The sequence below is a fragment of the Lepidochelys kempii genome, chromosome 1 (genome assembly GCF_965140265.1).
Source record: "Lepidochelys kempii isolate rLepKem1 chromosome 1, rLepKem1.hap2, whole genome shotgun sequence".
NCBI classification, from domain to species: Eukaryota; Metazoa; Chordata; order Testudines; family Cheloniidae; genus Lepidochelys; species Lepidochelys kempii.
In genome coordinates, this window is record NC_133256.1 from 14,593,762 (window position 1) to 14,614,747 (window position 20,986).

At 42.1% G+C, this 20,986-nt stretch overlaps 1 protein-coding gene across 2 annotated transcripts in view; it reads left to right on the forward strand.

Annotated features, from left to right (window-relative positions):
• Positions 1-20,386, forward strand: part of ACER3 (alkaline ceramidase 3) — a 76,478-nt gene extending 56,092 nt beyond the window's left edge. The window contains exons 7-11 of one of the 2 annotated variants that reach the window (XM_073335220.1): positions 2,502-2,560; positions 5,512-5,613; positions 9,652-9,756; positions 13,098-13,143; positions 13,384-13,528. In XM_073335220.1, coding sequence (XP_073191321.1) covers positions 2,502-2,560; positions 5,512-5,613; positions 9,652-9,756; positions 13,098-13,143; positions 13,384-13,437 — 366 coding nt within the window. In that variant the 3' untranslated portion in view covers positions 13,438-13,528. Of the gene's footprint in view, positions 1-2,501; positions 2,561-5,511; positions 5,614-9,651; positions 9,757-13,097; positions 13,144-13,383 lie in introns of both variants that reach the window. The other variant, XM_073335212.1, reaches the window with a different exon arrangement.
• Positions 20,387-20,986: the final 600 nt, after the last annotated feature.

The window sequence follows — 20,986 nt, forward strand, 5'->3', positions numbered from 1 at the left end:
ATATTTAATATAGAACAAGAGAGAGAGAAGGAAAGATAGGAAGGGATTAGCTAAAAGGAAAAACAAAGGAAGGTCGGGGAATGGGGAAGGAAAAATAGAGAGGGATATGGAGGATATCACAATTTAGGGCAGGTGCACCTGTATCCGATGCATCCGATGAAGTGAGCTATAGCTCACGAAAGCTTATGCTCAAATAAATTGGTTAGTCTCTAAGATGCCACAAGTACTCCTTTTCTTTTTAAAAATTAATACCCAAGTTGTATAATTTGAAATATTACTTTGCTGCTGCCTAGCTTCATGTTATGGTTTACTGGCCAAGGATTCAGTGTCCATCTCACTGATTTGTTGATGTACCAAGAGAATACTGTGGTAAAAGAAAGGTAGTGTGGACCAGTATATGTGGCACTGGATTGGGACTCAGGAGACCTGGGTCTTAATCCAGCTTTGCCACTAGACTGCTGCATATTTGGGGACAAGTCACTTCACCTCTGTCTCAGTTTTTCCATATGTAAAATAAGGAAAATATTTACCTCCTGTGTAAAGTGCCAGATACCATCATTTCTGCTAATGTGTTCTCATTTGGGCTATTGACCTTATAACCATACTGTTAGAGGAGTCCATTTGGGGCTTATCATAGAATCAGAGAAGATTAGGGTTGGAAGAGACCTCAGGAGGTCATCTAGTCCAACCCCCTGCTGCATGTGAGAAAGGATGTGAGCAGCCATAAATTATTTCCTATTCATTTATTTTCCTAAATTGCTGCCTTTCACACTGGGGTGGTGTCTTTGAGTACAATCCCTCCTGAGCCATATTCTCAGCAGGTGTAAATTAGTGATGTTGTGCTGATATACCCCAACTAGGAGTTTTGCACCCCTTCTTCTTTGTCTCATTTTGCCACTTAATTTAATTCAGACTGCTCTTCCTTTTGGGGGGCAAGAAACATTAATCAATGTCCCATCTCTGCCATCTGAGATTGTTACCTAACCCCACGGCCACCTCTCTTCTCATTCAATCTCATGGTTGCTCCCCTCTCTATCATCTGCCCAGCTTTTTGTTGTACACCTCACTGGGAATAAATGCATTTGCTCGTTCCCTGTTGACCAAAAATTTAGAATGCCAGGGCAGGGGTTTCAGTTCCAGTAACTCTTTATCCTGCAGCACCTCTCTTTTTGAGGATGCCAGGTGCTTGTTCTCTGGCTAAGTGAAACTTCCCAAAACAGCAGCAGGTTTCTCAGTAAAACAAGATTTATTTAAAAGGAAAGAGAGAGAGACTGTTTTATTAAAAGAGGTGCTTTGCATAGGCTACTCTAAGTAAGGTGTTCTCAGCTGAAGTTGCAAAAAGTCAACTTGTCCCAAAGAGCAGTCTGTGGTGCTGACACCAGTGTCAAGAGTTCCATCCTCATGCTGTCCCGAGAGAGAGAGAGTGTCCCCATCTGCTGTTTATACAACTCTGCCTGTGGATTCATTGCCATATGCAGAGAGGTTAACTTACTCCCAGTGCTGTGTGTTTACTGCAAGATCATCCTATCCCTCATGATAATCCACCTCACCCAAGAGCGTATAGAGATGAATTCATTTTTTTTTCTTCAACTTAACCCCTGTGGCAACTCCTCAAATCCTTTTGCTTAGCGACTTCTGCAGCTTGTCCCGTACATTTCTAGGATTTCCCCCTCTCTATAAACGTCACAGTTGGCTTACTTACACTACAGCTTTCCATGCCATGGTGTGGCCAAGCTCTTCGTAAAATAAATTCTCTTCTGGTGGAGACTGATATTGGGGATAATCGTATCTGCTAATGGGCGAGTTGTGTTGTCTCCTGGAGCTCCCACTAATACCTTTATAATTGCTGACCAGTTTCACTAGGTCCTCTCAGATAAACAGGCGTATCATGATTGAGTTGTCGATCTACTCATAGAACACTACCTCATCCCTGTTTAGAGAAGGCCTCAATGTTGAACATATGCTACAGTTAACTTAAAATGCTCCCTTGGGCTTTGCTGAATGGTAGACATAGTGAGGTCTATTCAGATTTCTGCTTTCATTAATGCTGCACGGTATCATTACTCACAAATGCTGTCTGTGAAGGAGTTGCTAATTTAGACACCATCCAAGGCCACTGTCATTTTTGCAGGCCTGGATTAAAGTGCACAGAGAAGGGAAGACATGGTGATGTGCTCACGAAAGCTCATGCTCAAATAAATTGGTTAGTCTCTAAGGTGCCACAAGTACTCCTTTTCTTTTTGCTCCCTAATCAAAACTCAACTGCAGGGAGGCATTTTATACTTTGGCTTTGTTTTTCTTTTGTTTGGAAACTTAAAGGGGAAAAAACTATCCTCTATACTGTGGAATAGACAAAATGATGGTTTGAAAAAGTCAGTAAAGATACTGTAGATGAGAAACCAACAAACGTTTAGTTTTCTTTTGTGTTAGTATGGTTTAAAAACACAATAATACCTGCCTGTTACACACTAACATTGAATTTTATCTTTACTTTCCTGCAGATTGTGTATGGAGCACTAGTTTCTATTATAGTACTCCGGTCTGTATATATTGTATTGTGGTAAGTGACTGTTTCTTTAGCTCAGCATTACAAGTAGATACGTTCTAACTAGGTGTTTGCATCTAAGAGGTGTACATTTTAAAAACAATTTAACATGAGAAACTGGGATTGCTGACCACTTCTCTAAAATGAGTAAGAAACGCAAGGTCATATGCTCTCTGTCTTGTGGCAATGGAGAAGTGATTCATGTCTTTCAGTAAAGATATTTGATTGAAGTTAGGCTTTGTCTACACTGGCAACTGAACGACAAAACTTTTGTCATTCAGAGGTGTTAAAAAACCACACGCACTCCCCAAAAGACAAAACTTTTGTCAACGAAAAGCACCAGTGTGAAAAGCGCCTCATTGGGGGTGGACGGTTTTTGTCAGCAGGAGAGCTCTCTCGCGCGCGTGTTCTCTCTCTCTCTCTCTCTCTCTCTGACAAACAGAGGCTACGCTGGGTGCCTTTTAGCAGCACGGCTGTGATGGCACACCCGTGTTGCTAAAAGATGCATAGTGTAGACAGTCCCTTAGCCTGTGCCTTCAAGCAAGCCTGGACCACACACATTCATGATCAATGTCTTTTTGTCAACTGTTTTGACAGTAGCTTTGGACCAGTAGTTCGTAGATTCCTTCAGGCACAGGGACTCTCTCTTCCTTTGTTTTTTTAAAGTACTGTAAATACTGCCAGTGCTCAAACAAAAATTCTAGTAGCTGGCTGACGTTGGGGTCAGTCACAGGGTTAAACACTTCAGTTAATGTTTTCCCTGCAGCCCAGTCCTTAAAGTTAGCACGTAAAGAACTTGGATGCTAAAAGTTTTGTTGAAGTTACTGTTTTGAATGGGTAAAGTGTGATATATGTGAAGTTGGGAATTAAATTTTTTTTTTCAAAATAAAAGGAATGGTATCAAAAGAGCTGGAAGAACTGAGAACCAGTGAAAAGTCTCTCTTGGCAAAACTGAAGAAACAGAGAGACCAGCCAGTGTGAATAAATATATTAAATTAAGTTTCTAGGTTCACTTTGTGCCCTCTCCTCTCTTTTGTGTGTCTCCTGCTTGAGTGATCTCTTCTCTCAGGGGTTCAGATACTGCTTAGGTCTGAGCAATATATATCCATCTTGAGTTTGCCTACCGTAAAAAAGCGTGTGTGTGTTAGCAACTTAAGTTTACTGTCTTTCCAGCCCTGTAAATCCCAACAGCTCTGCCTATCCTTCCAACATCTTCTCTTGTATGTTCTGCTGTCACCCCAGTTAAAATGTGTAAAATCAAACCTTTCCTTCTCTTACCCCACCTTCCTGTCTTACCCAATACTTGACAACATTCAGTCGCTCTCTCCTTCTCTCATATCCAGACCCTCGCCATATCCTGTAGTTACTTCCTCCACATTCCCAAAATTCATCCCTTCCTGAACTCTGCTGTCCTGTGGCTGTCTAGTACCTAACTGCAAAAATATCCTTCCTTTACCTACTCCCTTCCCCCCAGTATCTTCTCATCCCCAAATCCATCAAACCCAGCCCCTAAAATCTTTCTTTCTATTACTCAAATTGGGCCCCCCTTCCTTAGACTCCTGCTCTGGCTTCTTACTTCCAGAACTCTTCAGAACTATGCTCCTACCTGTGTCTCCTCACCATTCACTTCTCATTCCCCGCACCCTTCCTAGTCTGATTGCTCAGAGGGTCTCTTTCGCCCAGTCCCACATTGTGCCTTCATTTATGCTGCCCTGTGCTCGTGGACCAGACTCTCAGTTAATAATGTGTGTAAACCCCCTTCTCTTTCCTCCTCCATGAAACACATAACCCCCTCTAATGAGCCGTTCCAGCTGAAATTAACAGTATATAATTTATGCCTTTCTTTGTTCATTCATATGTTCAGCTAACTTGTGCCCTTAGAAAGTAAGCTCTTTGGGTAAGGACGTTTTGGGGGTTTGGCTCAGCTTACCTGTTATATTTATGGGACTAAATAAATGCTAGTTAGAAATCAGTCTGCTGATGATGTGAATGGGTTTGTGTTTACCCCCTCAGTAACACATTCAGTGTATGTCTGATATGTTTGCCTTGAGGAAAAAATATCTACAAGCTCGTAAACCACACACCTCATGCCAGTCACCGTAACTCCAAAGTGTTTATTAACAGGAAACACTACTGTCAGAGAATTTTATTTACATTTAAAACATGAGTTGTGTTTCATGGTAGCTTCTTGGGGTTGGAATTGGATATTTTTGAGTACTTGTCCTAGTACTGTCAAAGGAACAAACTTCACCCACTTCCACTAAGACGTTAATGATTCGGTGGCCTACATGAATGCAAACAGTAAGATGGGCTTATGAATGATGTGCTGCCTTGCATCTGTGGTTCTTCAGCACATTTGTCTTGTATCCTAAATAGGATTTTTTTCCTAATGGCTCTCGTTGGTAAAACACAATCTGAAATGATTTTTTCTAAAACTGTCCACTGGGCTAGTGGTTGGCTTTGGTATGCCGCTTTATCGAAAGGCTGCAATAACTTTTGCTTTGAATGTTAAAGGGACACAAACCAACAACTACCCACAACGCTTCTGTCTGAAACTCTCTTACCTATCACTGTTAGAAGTAATACTAAAGAATAACCAAAAGAGATTAGAGAGGGGAAAAATTCTTTCCATTTAGTCTGTGCATTGGAATAGTCAGTTTAATTGTTTCCTCTCTTGTTTGTTTGTTTTTTTTCACACCTAGCTGTCAGGGTAAGAAATGTCTAGGAGGAAAATGAGTGATCACCCCAAAATAGCAAGGGACTTGGGATGTTTTACCTGACAGTACTGAGCCTTTAATTCACTTTTTAAAATGTGATTAGATTTCAAATTGATGGTGTCGCGTTAAAGGAATTTTAATCTTTTTTCCACCAGGCATTTAATTTGTAAATAGTGTAATTTATATATGTTACTTTAAATGCAGTTTGTATCCTCAAAACTAAATTTCACTTTGTTTCTCTCCCCCTAGGGTATACCCATGGCTTAGGGGTCTGGGCTATACATCCTTAAGTGTATTTTTAATGGGATTTTTTTTCTGGAACGTAGACAACATTTTCTGTGATAAATTGAGGTAAGCATTTGCAACTTGTCTGCATATCTTTTAATTTCTGAGTTCCATGGCTTTATTTGTTTTCTGCAGAATAATTCTGAGTCCATCTCCTGATATGTCAGTATAAGCCCCACAGAATATTTACAAGTGTTTTATCCAGTCTGCTCTTGATTAGCTCTCACAACAGAGTAGACCTCTAACAGCTGCTCAAATTCTAAGCATTGTTAGCGTGAAAAATGATGTAGAAATTCTGGAATTGGAATTTAACTGGTCATTTCGTTGGCAGCCCTCGAGGCAGAATACTAAATATCTTGCTTATCTACAGCTACTTTGAAACTAGTTCTTGAAAAAGTTTGAGACACGTATATAGTTTAAGCATCTCTTTCGTGGACTGGGAGTTTTGATGCTTAATCAGTAGTCGTTTCTTTACTTAAATATACACACACGTTTGAGAGCACATTCACCAAAGCGTGGTGATAACAGAACACTCCTATGTCCACGCTCCTAGCTGTGGAGAACTTCCATAAGCTCAAAATTCAAACAGCTTTTTATCCAGTAAGAAGACACTTTGGGTTGCCCCTACTGTGGAACCATAGGATACTTCTACACTGCAATACCTGTGACTGGCCTGTGTGAGCTTGGACTGTGGGGCTGTAAAATTGGAGTATAGACGTTCAGGCTCGGGCTGGAGTCCAAGCTCTGGTACCCTGCAAAGAGGGAGGGTCCCAAAGCCCAGGCTCCAGCCCGAGCCCAAACTTCTATACCTCAATTTTACAGGCCCACAGTCCAAGCCAGCTGACACGGGCCAGCTGAGGGTATTTAATTGCAGTATAAACATATCCATAGTGACCTCTAGTGCCTACAACATTTGGTCCTTTTCTTGCCATTGATGCTGAAAAGGCTTCCATGGCTGAATTGCTGCTGACTGATCTGGAGTCAGAGCTGTGAGCTCAGTATCATTCAGCCACCTGGCTGTGGCATTTTCTTTCTTCCTTTTTTTGGTCTCATTCTTGACTTAAAAAAAACTTACTGTGGTCACCAAAGGGAGTTTTAGGGCCTGTTATCTTTCCAGGTTTTGCCTTTTTTTCTTCTTCCTCTTTTTCAGCAAAATGTCAAAAATAGCAACCCTACAAGATCTTGAAACATCCAATATAGATGTATGTCTGTCAACTAATAAACAGTGACCACTCTTGGAGGAGTTTCAGGTGAATCACAGCTAATTAGTCTGACAGAGTTGCATCATTTTGGGCATTTGTGTCCTGGCGTGGCATTTGAAGAGACTCTCCTGGCCTCCTCACAACACCTCAACTCAATCCAATGCAAAGTCAGCCAGGAAGACCTCAAAGACAAAAGCTCACAGAAAGCCACTGTCAAATTTCACAGCTGGATGTCAAGTCTATGCATGGTAGAGCACAGGTCTGGCAAGATAGGTCCTGACAATGTATCACTCTTGAAATATTAATTCCCTGGGTGCATCCTAACAGTAGTACTAACCACCAACTTGGAGGACGTTTATTCATCTCTCTCTAGGGACAGGTTAAGGCCTGCATCAAGAAGATCCCAGTTGACTCCTGTGATCTCACCTCCTCTGCTCAGGCACTCTCTGGGCCTGTACTGACTTCAACTTCGACAGCATTACACCAGTAATTTACTATATTGGGCCAGAACCCAGCAAGGCATATTGTATAACCTGACATCCTCCTTCCACCACAGTTTGTGGCTGTTAATGATGTATGCACAACATTGGGCCAGTTGAAACTTGGTCCCAGCAGAGTTCTCTTGGAGCTTGCAGACCTGTGAATGTGTCAGCTATGTCAGTTGAGGCTCATGCCCAAAACTTGATGCTATTGATACATCTGGTGCTGGGATGTGACTCTGTCAGCACAAATGACAGGGTGTTCATTGAAGCTGCAGGTACTGGCACAAGGACTGACTGCTTTTTCAGCCATGCTGATGCAACCGTGAGGTCAAAACCACTCTATCAATTGAGGGAGTCTGCCCTTTGCCTGCAGTTTGCATCTTAGTAGATTGCATCAATCGCTAGAAGCACCTTTTTCCATCTCCAGCTGGCAAAAGGAAAAAAATGTCAGTGTACTTCCTACCGTACAATGTGTGTGTTGCTGCCTGTTGCAGTAATTTTTAATTTAACTGTACCTGTTTCATAGCTTTAATCCGAAATCCCTGGAACTTTGGAATCTCCAGGGGTGACTTACTAGAGCTGGTACTCTTGGAGAAGATACGTTTTCTTGCTTGTAATTTTTATTCTTTGGAAGTCTCCAAGGCCTTGACTACACTAAAGGGGTAAGTCAACTAAGTTACACAACTCCATCTACGTGAATAACATAGCTGGAGTCGAGGTAGCTTAGGTCAACTTACTACGATGTCTGTACCGTGGTGGGTCGACGGGAGACAGTCTCCCATAGACTTACCTTACACTTCTCGTTCTGGTGGAGTACCGGAGTCAATGGGAGAGCAATCTGCAGTCAATTTATCAGGTCTTCAATAGACCTGCTAAATCGACCCTGATGCATAGATCGCTGCAGTGTTGATCCGCAGTAAGTGGAGACATGCCCTAAGTTATGAGTCACACTGACCTACTCACCTCCTCTTAAATTTCAGGATTTTGTAACCATTTTGCACTTCACTTCTGTAACATGTTTCAATTTCCACAGAGAATGGAACTGATGAAAATACTAAAGGTCGCTATGGTTCCACAGCTAGGTTAGCACAGAGCACCCCTGGATGGAGCCACCAACTTTTGAATCTTGAGCTGTGGGAGCCACTGCTACTCCAGGGCTATGAGCATGGATCCAGGAGTGTCGATGTGTTACGTACATATTGTGGAGTTTCCCCTTTCTGTTCTTAATGCAGAATGACATTAACCTGGCTATTCATGAGCACATTTGTGTCTGCACAAGCATGTCCACCTCAACCCAGCTCTAGGACTAACACTAACTAGTTAACAAGGGCTACAGGAAATAAATAAAATCAGCTACCATATCCAATTTTTGTGATTGAATGTGAAAATCGATTTTTAAAAGGAAGGAAAAGATATTTAAACTCTCTCTCCATCTCAAATTAAAACCAACTTAATCATACTTGTCTCTAGAACTCTGTGGTGAGGAAGAGGAGCTGAGACAACTTGACTCCCCTCTTTGCTTTGTCCTCTTCCCCAGCAGCTCTCTTCCCAACTGTCAACCAACTGGGCAGAGCATTTCAAGCTCTGCACTCAATTCTGCTTCCTACCAGCAAAGCTCTTCAGTGTATGTCTACACTGCAATAAAACACTCATGACTGGCCCATGTCAGCTGACTTGGGCTCCCAGGGCTCAGTTGCAGGGCTAAAAAATTGCAGTGTAGACATTCGGGCTTGGGCTGGAGCCCAAATTCTGGGGCCCCACATATCCAGAGTCACTTTGAGTTATATATCAGGCATTTGCTGTCCTTGGTGGTTTGGGTCACAGCTGTCCACCCAGTCTGCCCTTGCCTCGCACTGGGAAGGAGAGAAAGTCAAGACAAACTTCCCATGAGGTTGGTGAGTGGGGACGAAATGGCTACTAGACACAGAGAAGTGGGTATGCAGTGTTGTTGTAGCCATGTCAGTCCCAAGATTAGGTGGGTTAGTTAATACATTTATTGGACCAGCTTCTGTTGGTGGGAGAGAGAGAAGCTTTTGAGCTTATACAGAGTTCTTCAGAAGGGTTCCAATTCCTCTCTCAGACCTTCTATTTTTTCACACTGGCCAGGAAACTGGCGGGAACAAAGTAAGATGCATTAGTATTTTCTGGTGTCTTTAGTATGATGTGATACCTGAAGTTATGGGTCTAAACCATTTAAGACTCTCAGTAGTTTTCCAAACCTATGAGAAGACTGGTTCGACGAACATCTTCCCAAACTAGGGATGGAAAAAATGTCGTCATTATTAACTTAGTAAAGACTGAACACAAATGTCGTACGTGACTGAGATACAGAAACAGTAACATGATCTGACAAGTGAACACTGCTGCTTGGGACTGCATAGTCTGGAACAAAATGCATTGTGACACGTTTCTTTGAACAGGGGATTACGAGAGAAGATGCCTCCTGTTGTGGGAGCCGTGACCCAGTTTCATGCTTGGTGGCACATTTTTACGGGCCTTGGCTCTTACCTTCATATCCTGCTAAGGTAGGAAACAGCCTTTTCCCCATAGCTTGTTAAGCAAAGTATGTGGGGTTTCTATAAATAGTTTTTAGATTTGAGTTGCTAGTTGGAAGTGCCTCATTTTAGAGTACCAGGCACACTAGTAAAATAATATCTATTCCATAATTATGCTTTGTTCTGTGGGTATTGGGGAATTGACCTTGGTAGCAGGCATGGTCTAACCTAGATGTTTATAAAACTGTTTTAGGATTAGTTTTTGACAAGTATTTTCCCAGTTGCATCTTGCCCTTTAAAAGTCATATTAGCTGAAAGGATTGGGAAAATAACCATTTTTATTAAACTAATGGGATGGAAGTTTCTGTAATTGGTAGAGAAATCTGTCTAAGAATATATACTATATATTAGAGTGTAGAATTGTTCGTGTTGCAGGGTGGGTTGCAATTCATACTGGCAGTCCTATAGTTTTTATCTCTCCAGCAGTGAAAATGCCAGTGGACTTGAGGTTGTATTGCTTCATTTTTCAAACACAAGATGTTAACTTAAATGTTTGTATTCCTTCGGGTTGCAATCCTGTAAACACTTACACCTGTGTTTAACTTTCTATGAGCTCTACCACTGCTGAAAACTAGTACAGCTATTTCATGAAGCAGGGAGATGAGGGTGCTATTTTCATCTAGAATACTTCATTGATGTCCAGGCACCTCTGATTACTCCCATGAGTAGCCCAGTTGAAAAGTTAAGCATGAGCATAAGCATTTGCAAGCTTGGAGCTGAATTCATGGTCAGGGGAGGTGCTCTTCAAATTTTCCAATCATTTTTGGCTCTTTCTTTACTGCTGTCTATTGTAGATCAGAATTAGAATTGGGTTAAGGATGGAATTTAAAATATTTTTGTTGCTCATTCGCAACATGTCATCAAAATGGCTTTGTCTCTCCTCTGAAACATAAATAGGGCCCTACCAAATTCACAGTCCATTATGGTCAATTTCATGGCTATAGGATATGAAAATTGGTAAATTCAACATTTTCAGATGTTTAAATCTGAAATTTCATGGTATTGTAAGCGTGGGGCTCCCAACCCAAAAGGTGATTGTGGGGGATCCTGATAGTGGGGGGGTCTGCAAACCTGTTGTAGTGGGGGTCATGGGATTGCCACCTTCAGTTCTGTGCTGCCTTCAGAGCTGGACATTGAAGGCAGCAACCGCAGAGCTTCCTGCAACCGCAGGACATTCCTGGAGGTGGGTCTGGTAGCGCCCCCCCACCTCTCCCGAGCAGCTGTGCAGGGGATGGACAAGTCCTGTCCCTTCCCAGTCCAGCTAGAGCTAGGAGCCCCTTTTGCTGGGGCACTCCCAGCAGCACAGGGAAGATTGGACCCAATGCGACAAGTTTCCTCTAGCTGCAGGAACCTCTGGGGCTGCTGCCCAGACCCAGGGTGCTCTGCAGCAGGGTGAGGCACCCGGAGGTGGGTCTGGTCCCCCGTCCCCTCCCCCCACCCAGAGCATCAGTGCAGGACTTGTCCATCCCCAGCCCTGCGAGAGCTAGGAACCCCTTTTGCTGGGGAGCTCCTAGGAACAAGGGGACATCAGGAGATCCACAAGCCTCCTCCAGCTGCATGAACCTTTGGGGCTGCAGCCCAGCCCCAGGGTGTCCTGTAGCAGGGGGAGGCACCCTGAGGTGGGTCTGGTCTCCCTCCTCAGAGCTGCTGTGCAGAGGATGGACAAGTCCTGTCCCTCCCCAGCCAGAGCTAGGAGCCCCCTTTGCTGGGGCACTCCTAGGAACAAGGGGACATGGGATTTCACAGAGAAGGGCTTGTTTCACGGTCCGTGAGGCATTTTTCATGGCCATGAAATTGGTAGGGCCCTAATCATAAAATAAATATCTTTAAGAGGTATTCCAGCAAGTGTGTGAATTTTAATCGCTTCTCAAATGCTTTTTTCCACACTGAGAGCAGGGTTGAGGTTTTTTTGGCCAGTTATAAAGCTGGTTATTTTCCTTTTGGTTCTTTCACGAGGGACAGTCCCAACAGCCTCCTTGTGATAGCGTTTTCTTGCTGTCCTGTTGAACACAGCTGCTCAGTGTAGGAGGCAGGTGCTCTGCTGTTCTGTATGGCTTGAGTACACCTAGCTATAGAAAGTTCTTCACAGAAAGCAAACTAAGGCAGACAGTTTAAATACCGTAGGCTAGATTTGCAGTGCCAGAAATAGGGGGGGAAAATTGGTTTTGCATGCATTACCCCGGGAGTGTTTTTCCAGACGAGCTAAGTGATCTCCCTATAATTTAATTTTCCTAGTGTTTCTCCAGTCTGGTTTTACATTTCTGAATTGGCAGGGCTGTTATCAGATTATTCCATAGTCTGTGATCTCCATGTAAGAGGTTTTTCTAATATTTAGCCAATTTTTGTTAATTTCATCTTCTCCTTCTACAGTAGTTCATATACTTTTGTGCCATGATAAATAATCCCCATCACTCTTGGCTGTTTACAAGCTTCAAATGTTTGTAGACTTCTATCACGATTGCTGTAAAGCAGTGGAATCCAGTGGATTAAGCACCCGGGTAGGAGCTAGGAACTCCTGAGTTCTTTCAGTGAGTTGCTCAGGCACTTCTGTGCCTCAAGTTTCCTGAGAGTTTTGCCCGACGTCACACAGTGAGTGGCAGAGTCTTTAATAGCCTCCATTTCTCCTGACCCAGAACTCGGCTCCAGGAACGAGACCGTGCAAACCTTCCATTTGCTAATGTTATAGTTTCAGTGTTGTATAAATGCTAAGGGCACATGGGACTGTCATGCATACCCAGCATGGTTTCCTGAAAGTGTAAGCTGTGCCTCCCTTCCTGAGGTAAAGGTCTATAAAACCAAACAAAAACCACTGTTGAAGCAGATACCATGGGAGGAGGGGACGGATGAGCAGAAGTGTAGGAGCTGTGAGCAACCTATACTTGCTTTTTGATGGGTGCATGCAACTTTGCTCAGCACTGTGGCTACTCAGAGGGTTTGCTCTCCCACCCCTCCAGGCTAGGGAGGGGCAAGTCCCTGATGGCTGTTTCCCCTGTGGCAGAGGGAATGCTCTTCGAGGTTCCTCTCTCCCTTTCCTTAAGGGTGGGGGTGGGGAGACACCGCTCACTTGCTGCTGTGTGACAGCCAGTAAAACAGGGCTCTGTGACTAAACCTAGGCAGAACTAGCTGAGGCTGAGCTGTGATCACAGAAGTGCTCCTGGTGCAGGCAGGAAATCATGGGGATCACTCCTGTCATCAGTGCTGCACCCGCTCTGCACAAAGCCTTAAGTGTAGCTGTGTACTTTGTATGGCACTTTGGTTGTGAAATGCTCATTATTAAGCAATGCATCTTATGAAAGGATTTCTCCCCCTAGCTTATACACAAGGACACTTTTCCTGAAGTACAGGCCAAAGGTGAAGGTAAGCTGTCAAACATTTTTGTACTTACTGATACAGTGTAGAAGTGGGCCATTCAGTTGGCTTACACTTAAGCGTGCTTCTGGGTTCATTGGCCAGGCCTTTCTGTTTCTGGCTTTATTTTTACATTGTGTTCTGTGTGTTAATTCCAAGAAACATAACTGAGAACAAGTGAACTGTATTTCATCTGTTCTGAGCGGCTACATTGCAAGCAAATCTTGTTTTCCCCCCTTTTCATTTCAGTTTGTTTTTGGCATATGGCCTATTCTGCTTGTGGAACCCCCCAAGAAGCACTGACTGTGAGACATCCAACCAACCAACCAAGTGTGACCACTGGCTGAATAAAGAAACTCCACAGCTGTTGACACTGATGTGGCAAAATTATGCATCAGCTCAAGGGTTGTGTAGCAGGAAATAGACTTCTGTATTACTGGTTTTGCCAGGTACAGCACAGAGCGAAGAGTCGGCGCATTATGGGAATAATGTTTAGAACCGTTTTATTGTTAAGGTGTTAAAACAAAATTAAGACACAATATTTTGTGTGTATATGTTGTATAGCTGAAGATACTGGGCTATATTTTGTGCTGGTCACAGAAACCTTACCATTTTTTGAAATGGGTTGCATATGTTTTCATTCAGTTGTCCGTCTGGTCTGTGGTTTAAACTAATATAGTAACTGAATTATGAAAATGGTAGGCCAAGTGATGGCCAATCTAAGTATCCAGGGGGCCTGTTGTGAATTGAATCCTTCTGAACTAATTCAGGCTTGCACTTTTATACAGTTTAGTGAAGTATGCAATTATTTAGGGCTCTCTTTTACCATGCTTATATGTTGCTATTTGCAGTAAGTCAAGGGAATGGGACAAGTAGAGAAATTGTATTAAATTAGGTCAGGCTTCCATTTTCTTTTTAGGACTCATCGTGAGTGTTTTCCAGCAGTGTCTGGGGATAGGGTGCACCAATGCAATGGCTCCACGACCCTTTAAAAAGGGGTTTAGAGTCACTTAGACATTCTTGCTATGAATGTGAGGAAACTTGACAACTGTCCCAAGTCCTTCTAACTTGTGTGAGAATCCAGGAGGCCATTTCTGGTAATTCTGAATATCCCTAGCAAGTACTGAACACCCTTTACTAACCCTTCTTTCATTCTGCAAATCATTCATGCTCACAGCTTCACAGCCATTTAATTTAAATGCATGATTATATATGTGTTGGTCTAGCTTTAAATTCTCTCCTTCCCCCCCCCATATTTTTCAATCTTACAAATATTCACCGGCTTGTGTTGAAGGTGCTAAGTATCCTTCATTTGCACTGACTTCAGCTGGAGTGGAGGGTGCTCAGTACTTAGAAAATCAGGCCTTTTTTCGGTCTGCATAATTGACAGCACTCTGAGGCCATGTCTCTACTAGAGACCTTATGCAGCTGCACCACTGTAAGGTCTCCCATGCACCCACTCTATGGCAATGGGAGAGAGCTCTCCAGTCAACATAATTAAATCACCCCCAACAAGCAGCAGTAGCTGTGGTCATAAGCGCCAACTTCCTGGGGCCTCTGGGTTTGCAGCAACCACTGAAAAAACCAGCAGCACTCCCCTGCCAGTAACCCCGCTGATCGACTTCTCCCCCTCCTTCCCAGTGCCTGCTGCCTGCCACAGTTCAGCCGTTCTGTGGCATGCAGGAGGCTCTGGGAGAGAGGGGGAGGAGCGTGGACAGAGCAGGGGTGTGGCCGTGGGGGAAGGGGTGGAGTGGGGGCAGGGCACCTATAAAGCTGCTTCAAAGGTCTGCAAAGTCTTGGCCATGTAACTTTTTTTGTTTTACTTCAAAAGATAAGACTAGATCCTGTAACGTACAATCAATATTAACCAAAATTATCTTTTCCTTTAAATGTGTTTCTCTGTCTGCACTTTACCTACAGACTTTAGAGGCCTTCTGTAATAACACTATCAGTATGTAAATCTTTAAATGGTGGTTTGACTGGCAGTTGACAGCTAGCTTGCAGTCTGTGTAAACATTATCTGATAGATCTGCAACTTAAATAGAGCTAAAGTCACTAGTCAGGAACCCATCTCTATTCAGGGAGGGTGCTTAAGTGCCATTGAAGTCAATGGGAATTAAGCCTGGGCTTTCCTGAATTGGGCACCATATTTATTTGGGAAAAAATCATTTCCGAGAAGAGCTTTGCAGTCGGTTTCAAAAATACAACTAAAGAGGGTGCTGGTTCTCCCCCACCAAATGCCCCAAAGCAAGCCTGGGCCCTGCCCTTGAGGAGCTGGACTTCGGGATCTTTTTAGTCCCCTCTGCCACAAATGGAAGTCAAGCACATGCTTTGTTGAATTAGGGCCAGAAGCACCATCTCATAGCTGCAGCATGCAGAACATCTCAACAGTCACTGATGGCCTCCTGGTTACTTAATATTTTTTTTAAAACTTTTTTTTTCCAGTGGCCTTATTTTTCTTGTTGCAGAATCTGGGGGGGTTATGTATTTTCGGGACTTACCTGTGTATGTGCAGTCACTGCTGTGTGCTAAAAGCCAATTTCCCGATGAAGAGATGTCTCTGCTTGTATGAGATGTGTTTAAAAAAACTTGCTCAACATCCTACGTGCTTGTGAGAAGCAAGATAGTACATTTCTTTTCAGATCATGTGAAATTAATTTATCGGGATGTCAAATAAGTGTTAACATGTCTTGTCAGTTTGCTTCTGTTTACTTTTTTTTTTGTTCAAAAAAGTAAAAATAGTTTTAGGGTTTCTGTTTTTAGCTTGTTTTGCAAGGTGGCTTATTCTTTCATTTTTTAAGTAGCCAAAACACACACTTTTCCCCAAGAGCCTCTCTTCAAGACGTTGCCACTACATAAAGAATGTAAATTGAGATGTGTAAGCCTCTAACTACAAATAGTAATCTAAAGTGATGGATGTGTTGGGAAGCACTACCTTACAAATTGTAGGTCCTATTGAAAATGTCAGGACAGAATAAACTTTATATTCTTATTTCAAACATGACATCCAGACGGCCTTGTTCAGTTGCTTGAAAAATAGATATACTAGACTACAGTGTAAAGAACATGCATGTATCTGTTACATTTCTACTTGTTTATATTCCTTGTACGACCAAGCAGATCAAGGAGGTATTTATTTTCTGAAATCTGGTGTACGCCTAAACCTTAGCTACGTCGCACAGGGGTGTGAAAAACTCTCACCCCAAGAAATGTAGTTAAGCCAGCCTAAGCCCCAGTGTAGACCTTGCTAGATTGACCTAGCTACTGCCTCTCAAGAGGTGGATTTACTGCAGTGATGGAAAAACCTCTTCTGTCGCTGTAGCATCTACACTATGGCACTACAGCGGCACAGCGCTTGTGTGGCTGCAGAGCCTGAAGTGTAGACACATCCATAGAGCAGCAGATCTCAGACTTTTAGAGTGGGCTGCATCTGACAAGACAGTGTCACATGGACCATCTTCCCTTCCCATGTGTGAGCTCACTACATCTCTGTGGCTGTTACTGCCATGGAAAAGTAACATTCGCAAAGTAGCAAGTGTGTTTTGATGCAATTTAAAGGTTGGAAACTTTAACTCTGTAGCCTGTGTCATGCAAGAGGTCAGGTTAGATGATCATACTGGTCACTTCTGGCTGCAAAAAGATCTGTGGAAAACCAGGAGGGCCTTTACCATGTGACCAATCAGCTCCCCAGTGGACCATCAGCAAGTGTTTCACAGATCACAGTCTGAGAACCTCTGCCTTAGAGTCAACATTAGGACATTTAACCTTCTCTGACCATAAAAATCCACACCACGCTTTTCCCCCATGCGTCAGGAGTCAGGATTTTTTGGATGCAGCCCAACAATGAAAAGTGCTTTTGCAACAAGTAGAGGATGTGGCAGATTCAGACCTACCAGTAAGGAGGAATCTCACCTACATCTAACTTGAAAGCAGAAATGCAAGTTGGCTAACACTATTAGTTATCTCCAGAACTCTTCTTCCTTATGGGGGAGAAAATGTTTCTTCTTTCAGTTCTAATACCAGGAGATGCACAACCAGCAAGTGTTTAGAACAAACTGATCATTTTAAAAGCACCATAGAGTTAGAATTTGGAATATGCAATAGAATTATCACTTGCACATCTACCTCTGTCATGTATATTGCACACTATCAGTGCCCTTAATTTAAGGATGCAGAGATAAAGACAAGTAGCCTAACTCAGACCTCGCAACACTAGCAGGATTGCAAAGTATTGAACTAATCTATGGCTAAATGTATTCGCTCTAGGTAAGTGGATTTGTTAGATACTTGTCCGAGGCTTTCTGCTTATACACTTGATCCTGTTCATCTGCACTCAAATTTGACTGACTTTTGTAATGGGTGTTATGAACAGAAGGGCCACAGATTCAAGGCCTTAATTCTAGATATCTGAATTTAAACCTGCTTGCCAATATAGTTGTGCATTTATGTTACCTTTAGGTGGCTTAACATATATAACTTGTATTTGGTGTATGATAGGTGGCAAGTATATGATGGTAAAAATTCTATTTTATAAATACTATTTGTTTTTTTCCTTTGGGCCCCTCTGGCTCTAAAATTAATGTATTCAGTCCTTGGCAGGACATGTTAAGCTAAAGGAGAAGTTTAAAGCTACTTGATTTTTTTTTGCTTGTTTTTATTTGAATTTGGTTGCTTGCAACATCTAGTTCCCAACAGCTGGTTACATTTATCAGACACAAAATGAAAAGTGGGGAGGTTAATGCTACCCGCCAAGATTCTCAAAACCACAAGCTGAAACCTAGGCTTCCAACTCCATGTTTAGACACCTTACCAAGTGGCTTGACTTTCAACCCGCTAGGCACCCCAGCAGTTTCCACTACCCTCAGTGTTTTTGATACCTACCCACCTTGTTTACTGTGGATTCAGCAATTGGGCAGCAATCACTAACACTTATTAAATGCATTGTATCCATTAGTCATTTAAAATCAATTTATATAGTATTTTTGGCATCTGATGGCAGGAGATGAATGGTCAGGAGGAACACTGCATACTGGAAGATTTTTTTTCTTAAATTATAGTGATGGCTCAGGAAGTGACTAAGTCAGGGCAGTCTTTTCCTCAACAGCTCGGTGGTTCTGAGAGTCAGACCTTCTGTATTTTGCAGTCATTAAGGCCTGATCCTACAATTGACAATATGCAGATGAAGCAACCCCTTGATTTTAGTGGGGCTGCACCTGTGTTGTGTAAATTGCAGGACTGGGGTTTAAATGTACAGTTTGGTTAACGCTCCAAAACTAGTATAGCTGTAGAAGAAAAATTCTAACTGGAGAAACATTTACTGATGGAAGGCAGGAGAACATAGTAAATCTTAACTGGAGTCAGTGAGATAATAAATACAGAATCCCTTAGCATCAGTTTTAGTCACTTTTCCTGATAACTGCACTTTAGACACCTCTGTGTAATAGGCTTGAATGTTTTGAAGCCTGTATGCTTAACTTTTAATATGGATTCTGAATTATTTACTATAGAGGTACTGTAGTTGGAATATTATATGCAATATATTGGATATTACAGTGTACCTTTACGTGGATGGACTATAGAATGGATTATTCTGTACATGAACAAAAATGTCTCTTGCATGTCAGGGATGTTCTCTACTTTTTTTGCTTTTGAAAATCCTATAATGTAATGACACAGTTAAGTTTTAAAATGTTTTGTGTCATGGAGCATGCAGAATTACATGCAATTAGCTGATGCTGCTAAGTGCCTGGTTTTTCTCAGTCACCATGTTCTCTGAGCATGAAATTATATTGGTTTTTTGTTTTGTTTTTTGATAGTATGGGCAAGATCCCAAAGGGGGGTGGTTTTCGTTACATGATTATTTAGGTATTCAAAAAAAAAAACACCTTATAATGCAGAATTCCAAATGGTGGTGTTTTTTTAGTGGACCTCCAGAAATATGCAATACTGCATTATCTAGCCTTTTGCTGCCTTATTACTCAACTAGCACAATAAGCATAATTTCCATACGTCTCTTATTATCGTAGTATGAATCAGTTGAGATTTTAAAAGCCAACCAGGGGACTTAACCACACAGCCCCCATTTATTTCAATGAGAGCTGTGTGGCTAAATCGCTCCTGATCCTGCAATTTGACAGCGCCTGGGTGGACTGCTGCTCCCACGGAGTCTCATTGACTTCTAGGGAGTTCCATGCAGGCACAAATCAGGTAGTTACCTATCTTGAAAATGCATTGATGAGAGTTTGCAAGTGAAAGTTTAATGACCCATTTGATTATCTGGCATGTCATGAATCTGGTCCTAGTTAAGCAAAGCACTTAAGCGTTGTTAACGGTTAAGTCCATCCCTCTTCTACAAAACTTTGAAGCACACAAAGTCCCATTGAGTGAGACTTGAGAATGTGCTTAAATGCTCTGCTGAATAGGAATAGACTTTTGCATGTGCTTAAATGCTTCGCTGAATTGAGGCCTCAGTCACTGTCTTGCAACAGAATTTTACTCCATTGTTTGACCGTGCACAGTATTGCTCCCGGGGCCGAGGGAGTCTAGGAACATAAGCAACAGTTACTTTGTAGAGTGATTTGGTTACTGCTTGTCTCATGTTCTGTCAAATTGATGTAGACTCTGTTGAACCCAGTTGAATGCACTGATAATGCATTGTTTACTGTTTAGAAGATAACCAGTCTTTGGACATGGAATAGCCAATGTGTTATGTGACCAAACTTTCTAACATCAACACTATTTGTTTGAGTGTAATCTTTGTTTTCCAGTTCAAGATATTGTTGCAGATGAATTCACTGTGACAAAAAATATAAATGGGGTGGACTATGTGTAATAGCAGTTGTACTAAGAAATGTTTAATAAATATTTTGATATACTGCACTCAATCTTCATATGGAAACAACTGGTAACTAACCCTAGGCTTAGGTGTGTCAACCCTTTTTGTTTTGCAAAACACATCAGCTTTGAGATATTTAAGTAATAATGTATTTAATCTATTATCCATGCTGCATTCAAGTACTAATTGTCTTTATAGTTAAAAATATTAAAGAATTTTGTTTTAAATAAGACTTTTTGTAATGTTTCCTGTTTTTTGTAGTGCACTGAGCTAGATAAATCAATCAACTGAAAGGATGATTTTATCAATGTTGTTTAATATTTAAGGATACATGCCTCTGTTTGAAAAGCACACAGTTTGAACTGGAATCTCAGCTTGGATATGCAATTCAGCAGGGATAAAAGGTTTGGTATGCCATTGATTTGAGTTCATTGTAATTTTTTAAAAACAAATTGCATTAAAATTACTATGTTAGAAGGAGATCTTTGTAATGGCCAGAAACAAAAGTCAGGGCTTGTGCTCCTAAATCTGTTAACTGTTTTTTGAAAATCTCCCTATCAACAACAAATGTCCAATGTAACAATATTAGGATACATCCGTTTGCAACTGTCCATATGAGCAGCAATATTAAGCTTCTTCCACTCAACCAGTGCCCTGCCAGGAGAGGAATGGGAAAAGCCAGTACCTTTAGTTCTGAGCCAGGCAACAAAGTCTTAGCCAAAAGGGAGTCTGCACCTTGCTGCACTGCTGAAAACCTCAAACCTCCTTTGAAAATGTCGAGCTGGTTCCTCCAGGCCCTAGGTATGCAGTTCTGAAGATTTCGTGAAAATGCCTCTGCTGATCTCAACCATTGCAGGGGTAGTCAATTATTTTCTGTCAAGGTCCAAATTTCTTGATGAAGGTGTTGTTAAGGTTCAGACTCCAGAGGAAATAATGCAATGATAATTAGTAAATAAAAAGATTTTGGGGTCTGGTTCAAAAGCGTCTGGCAGTCCAGATTTGGCCCGCAGTCTGCCT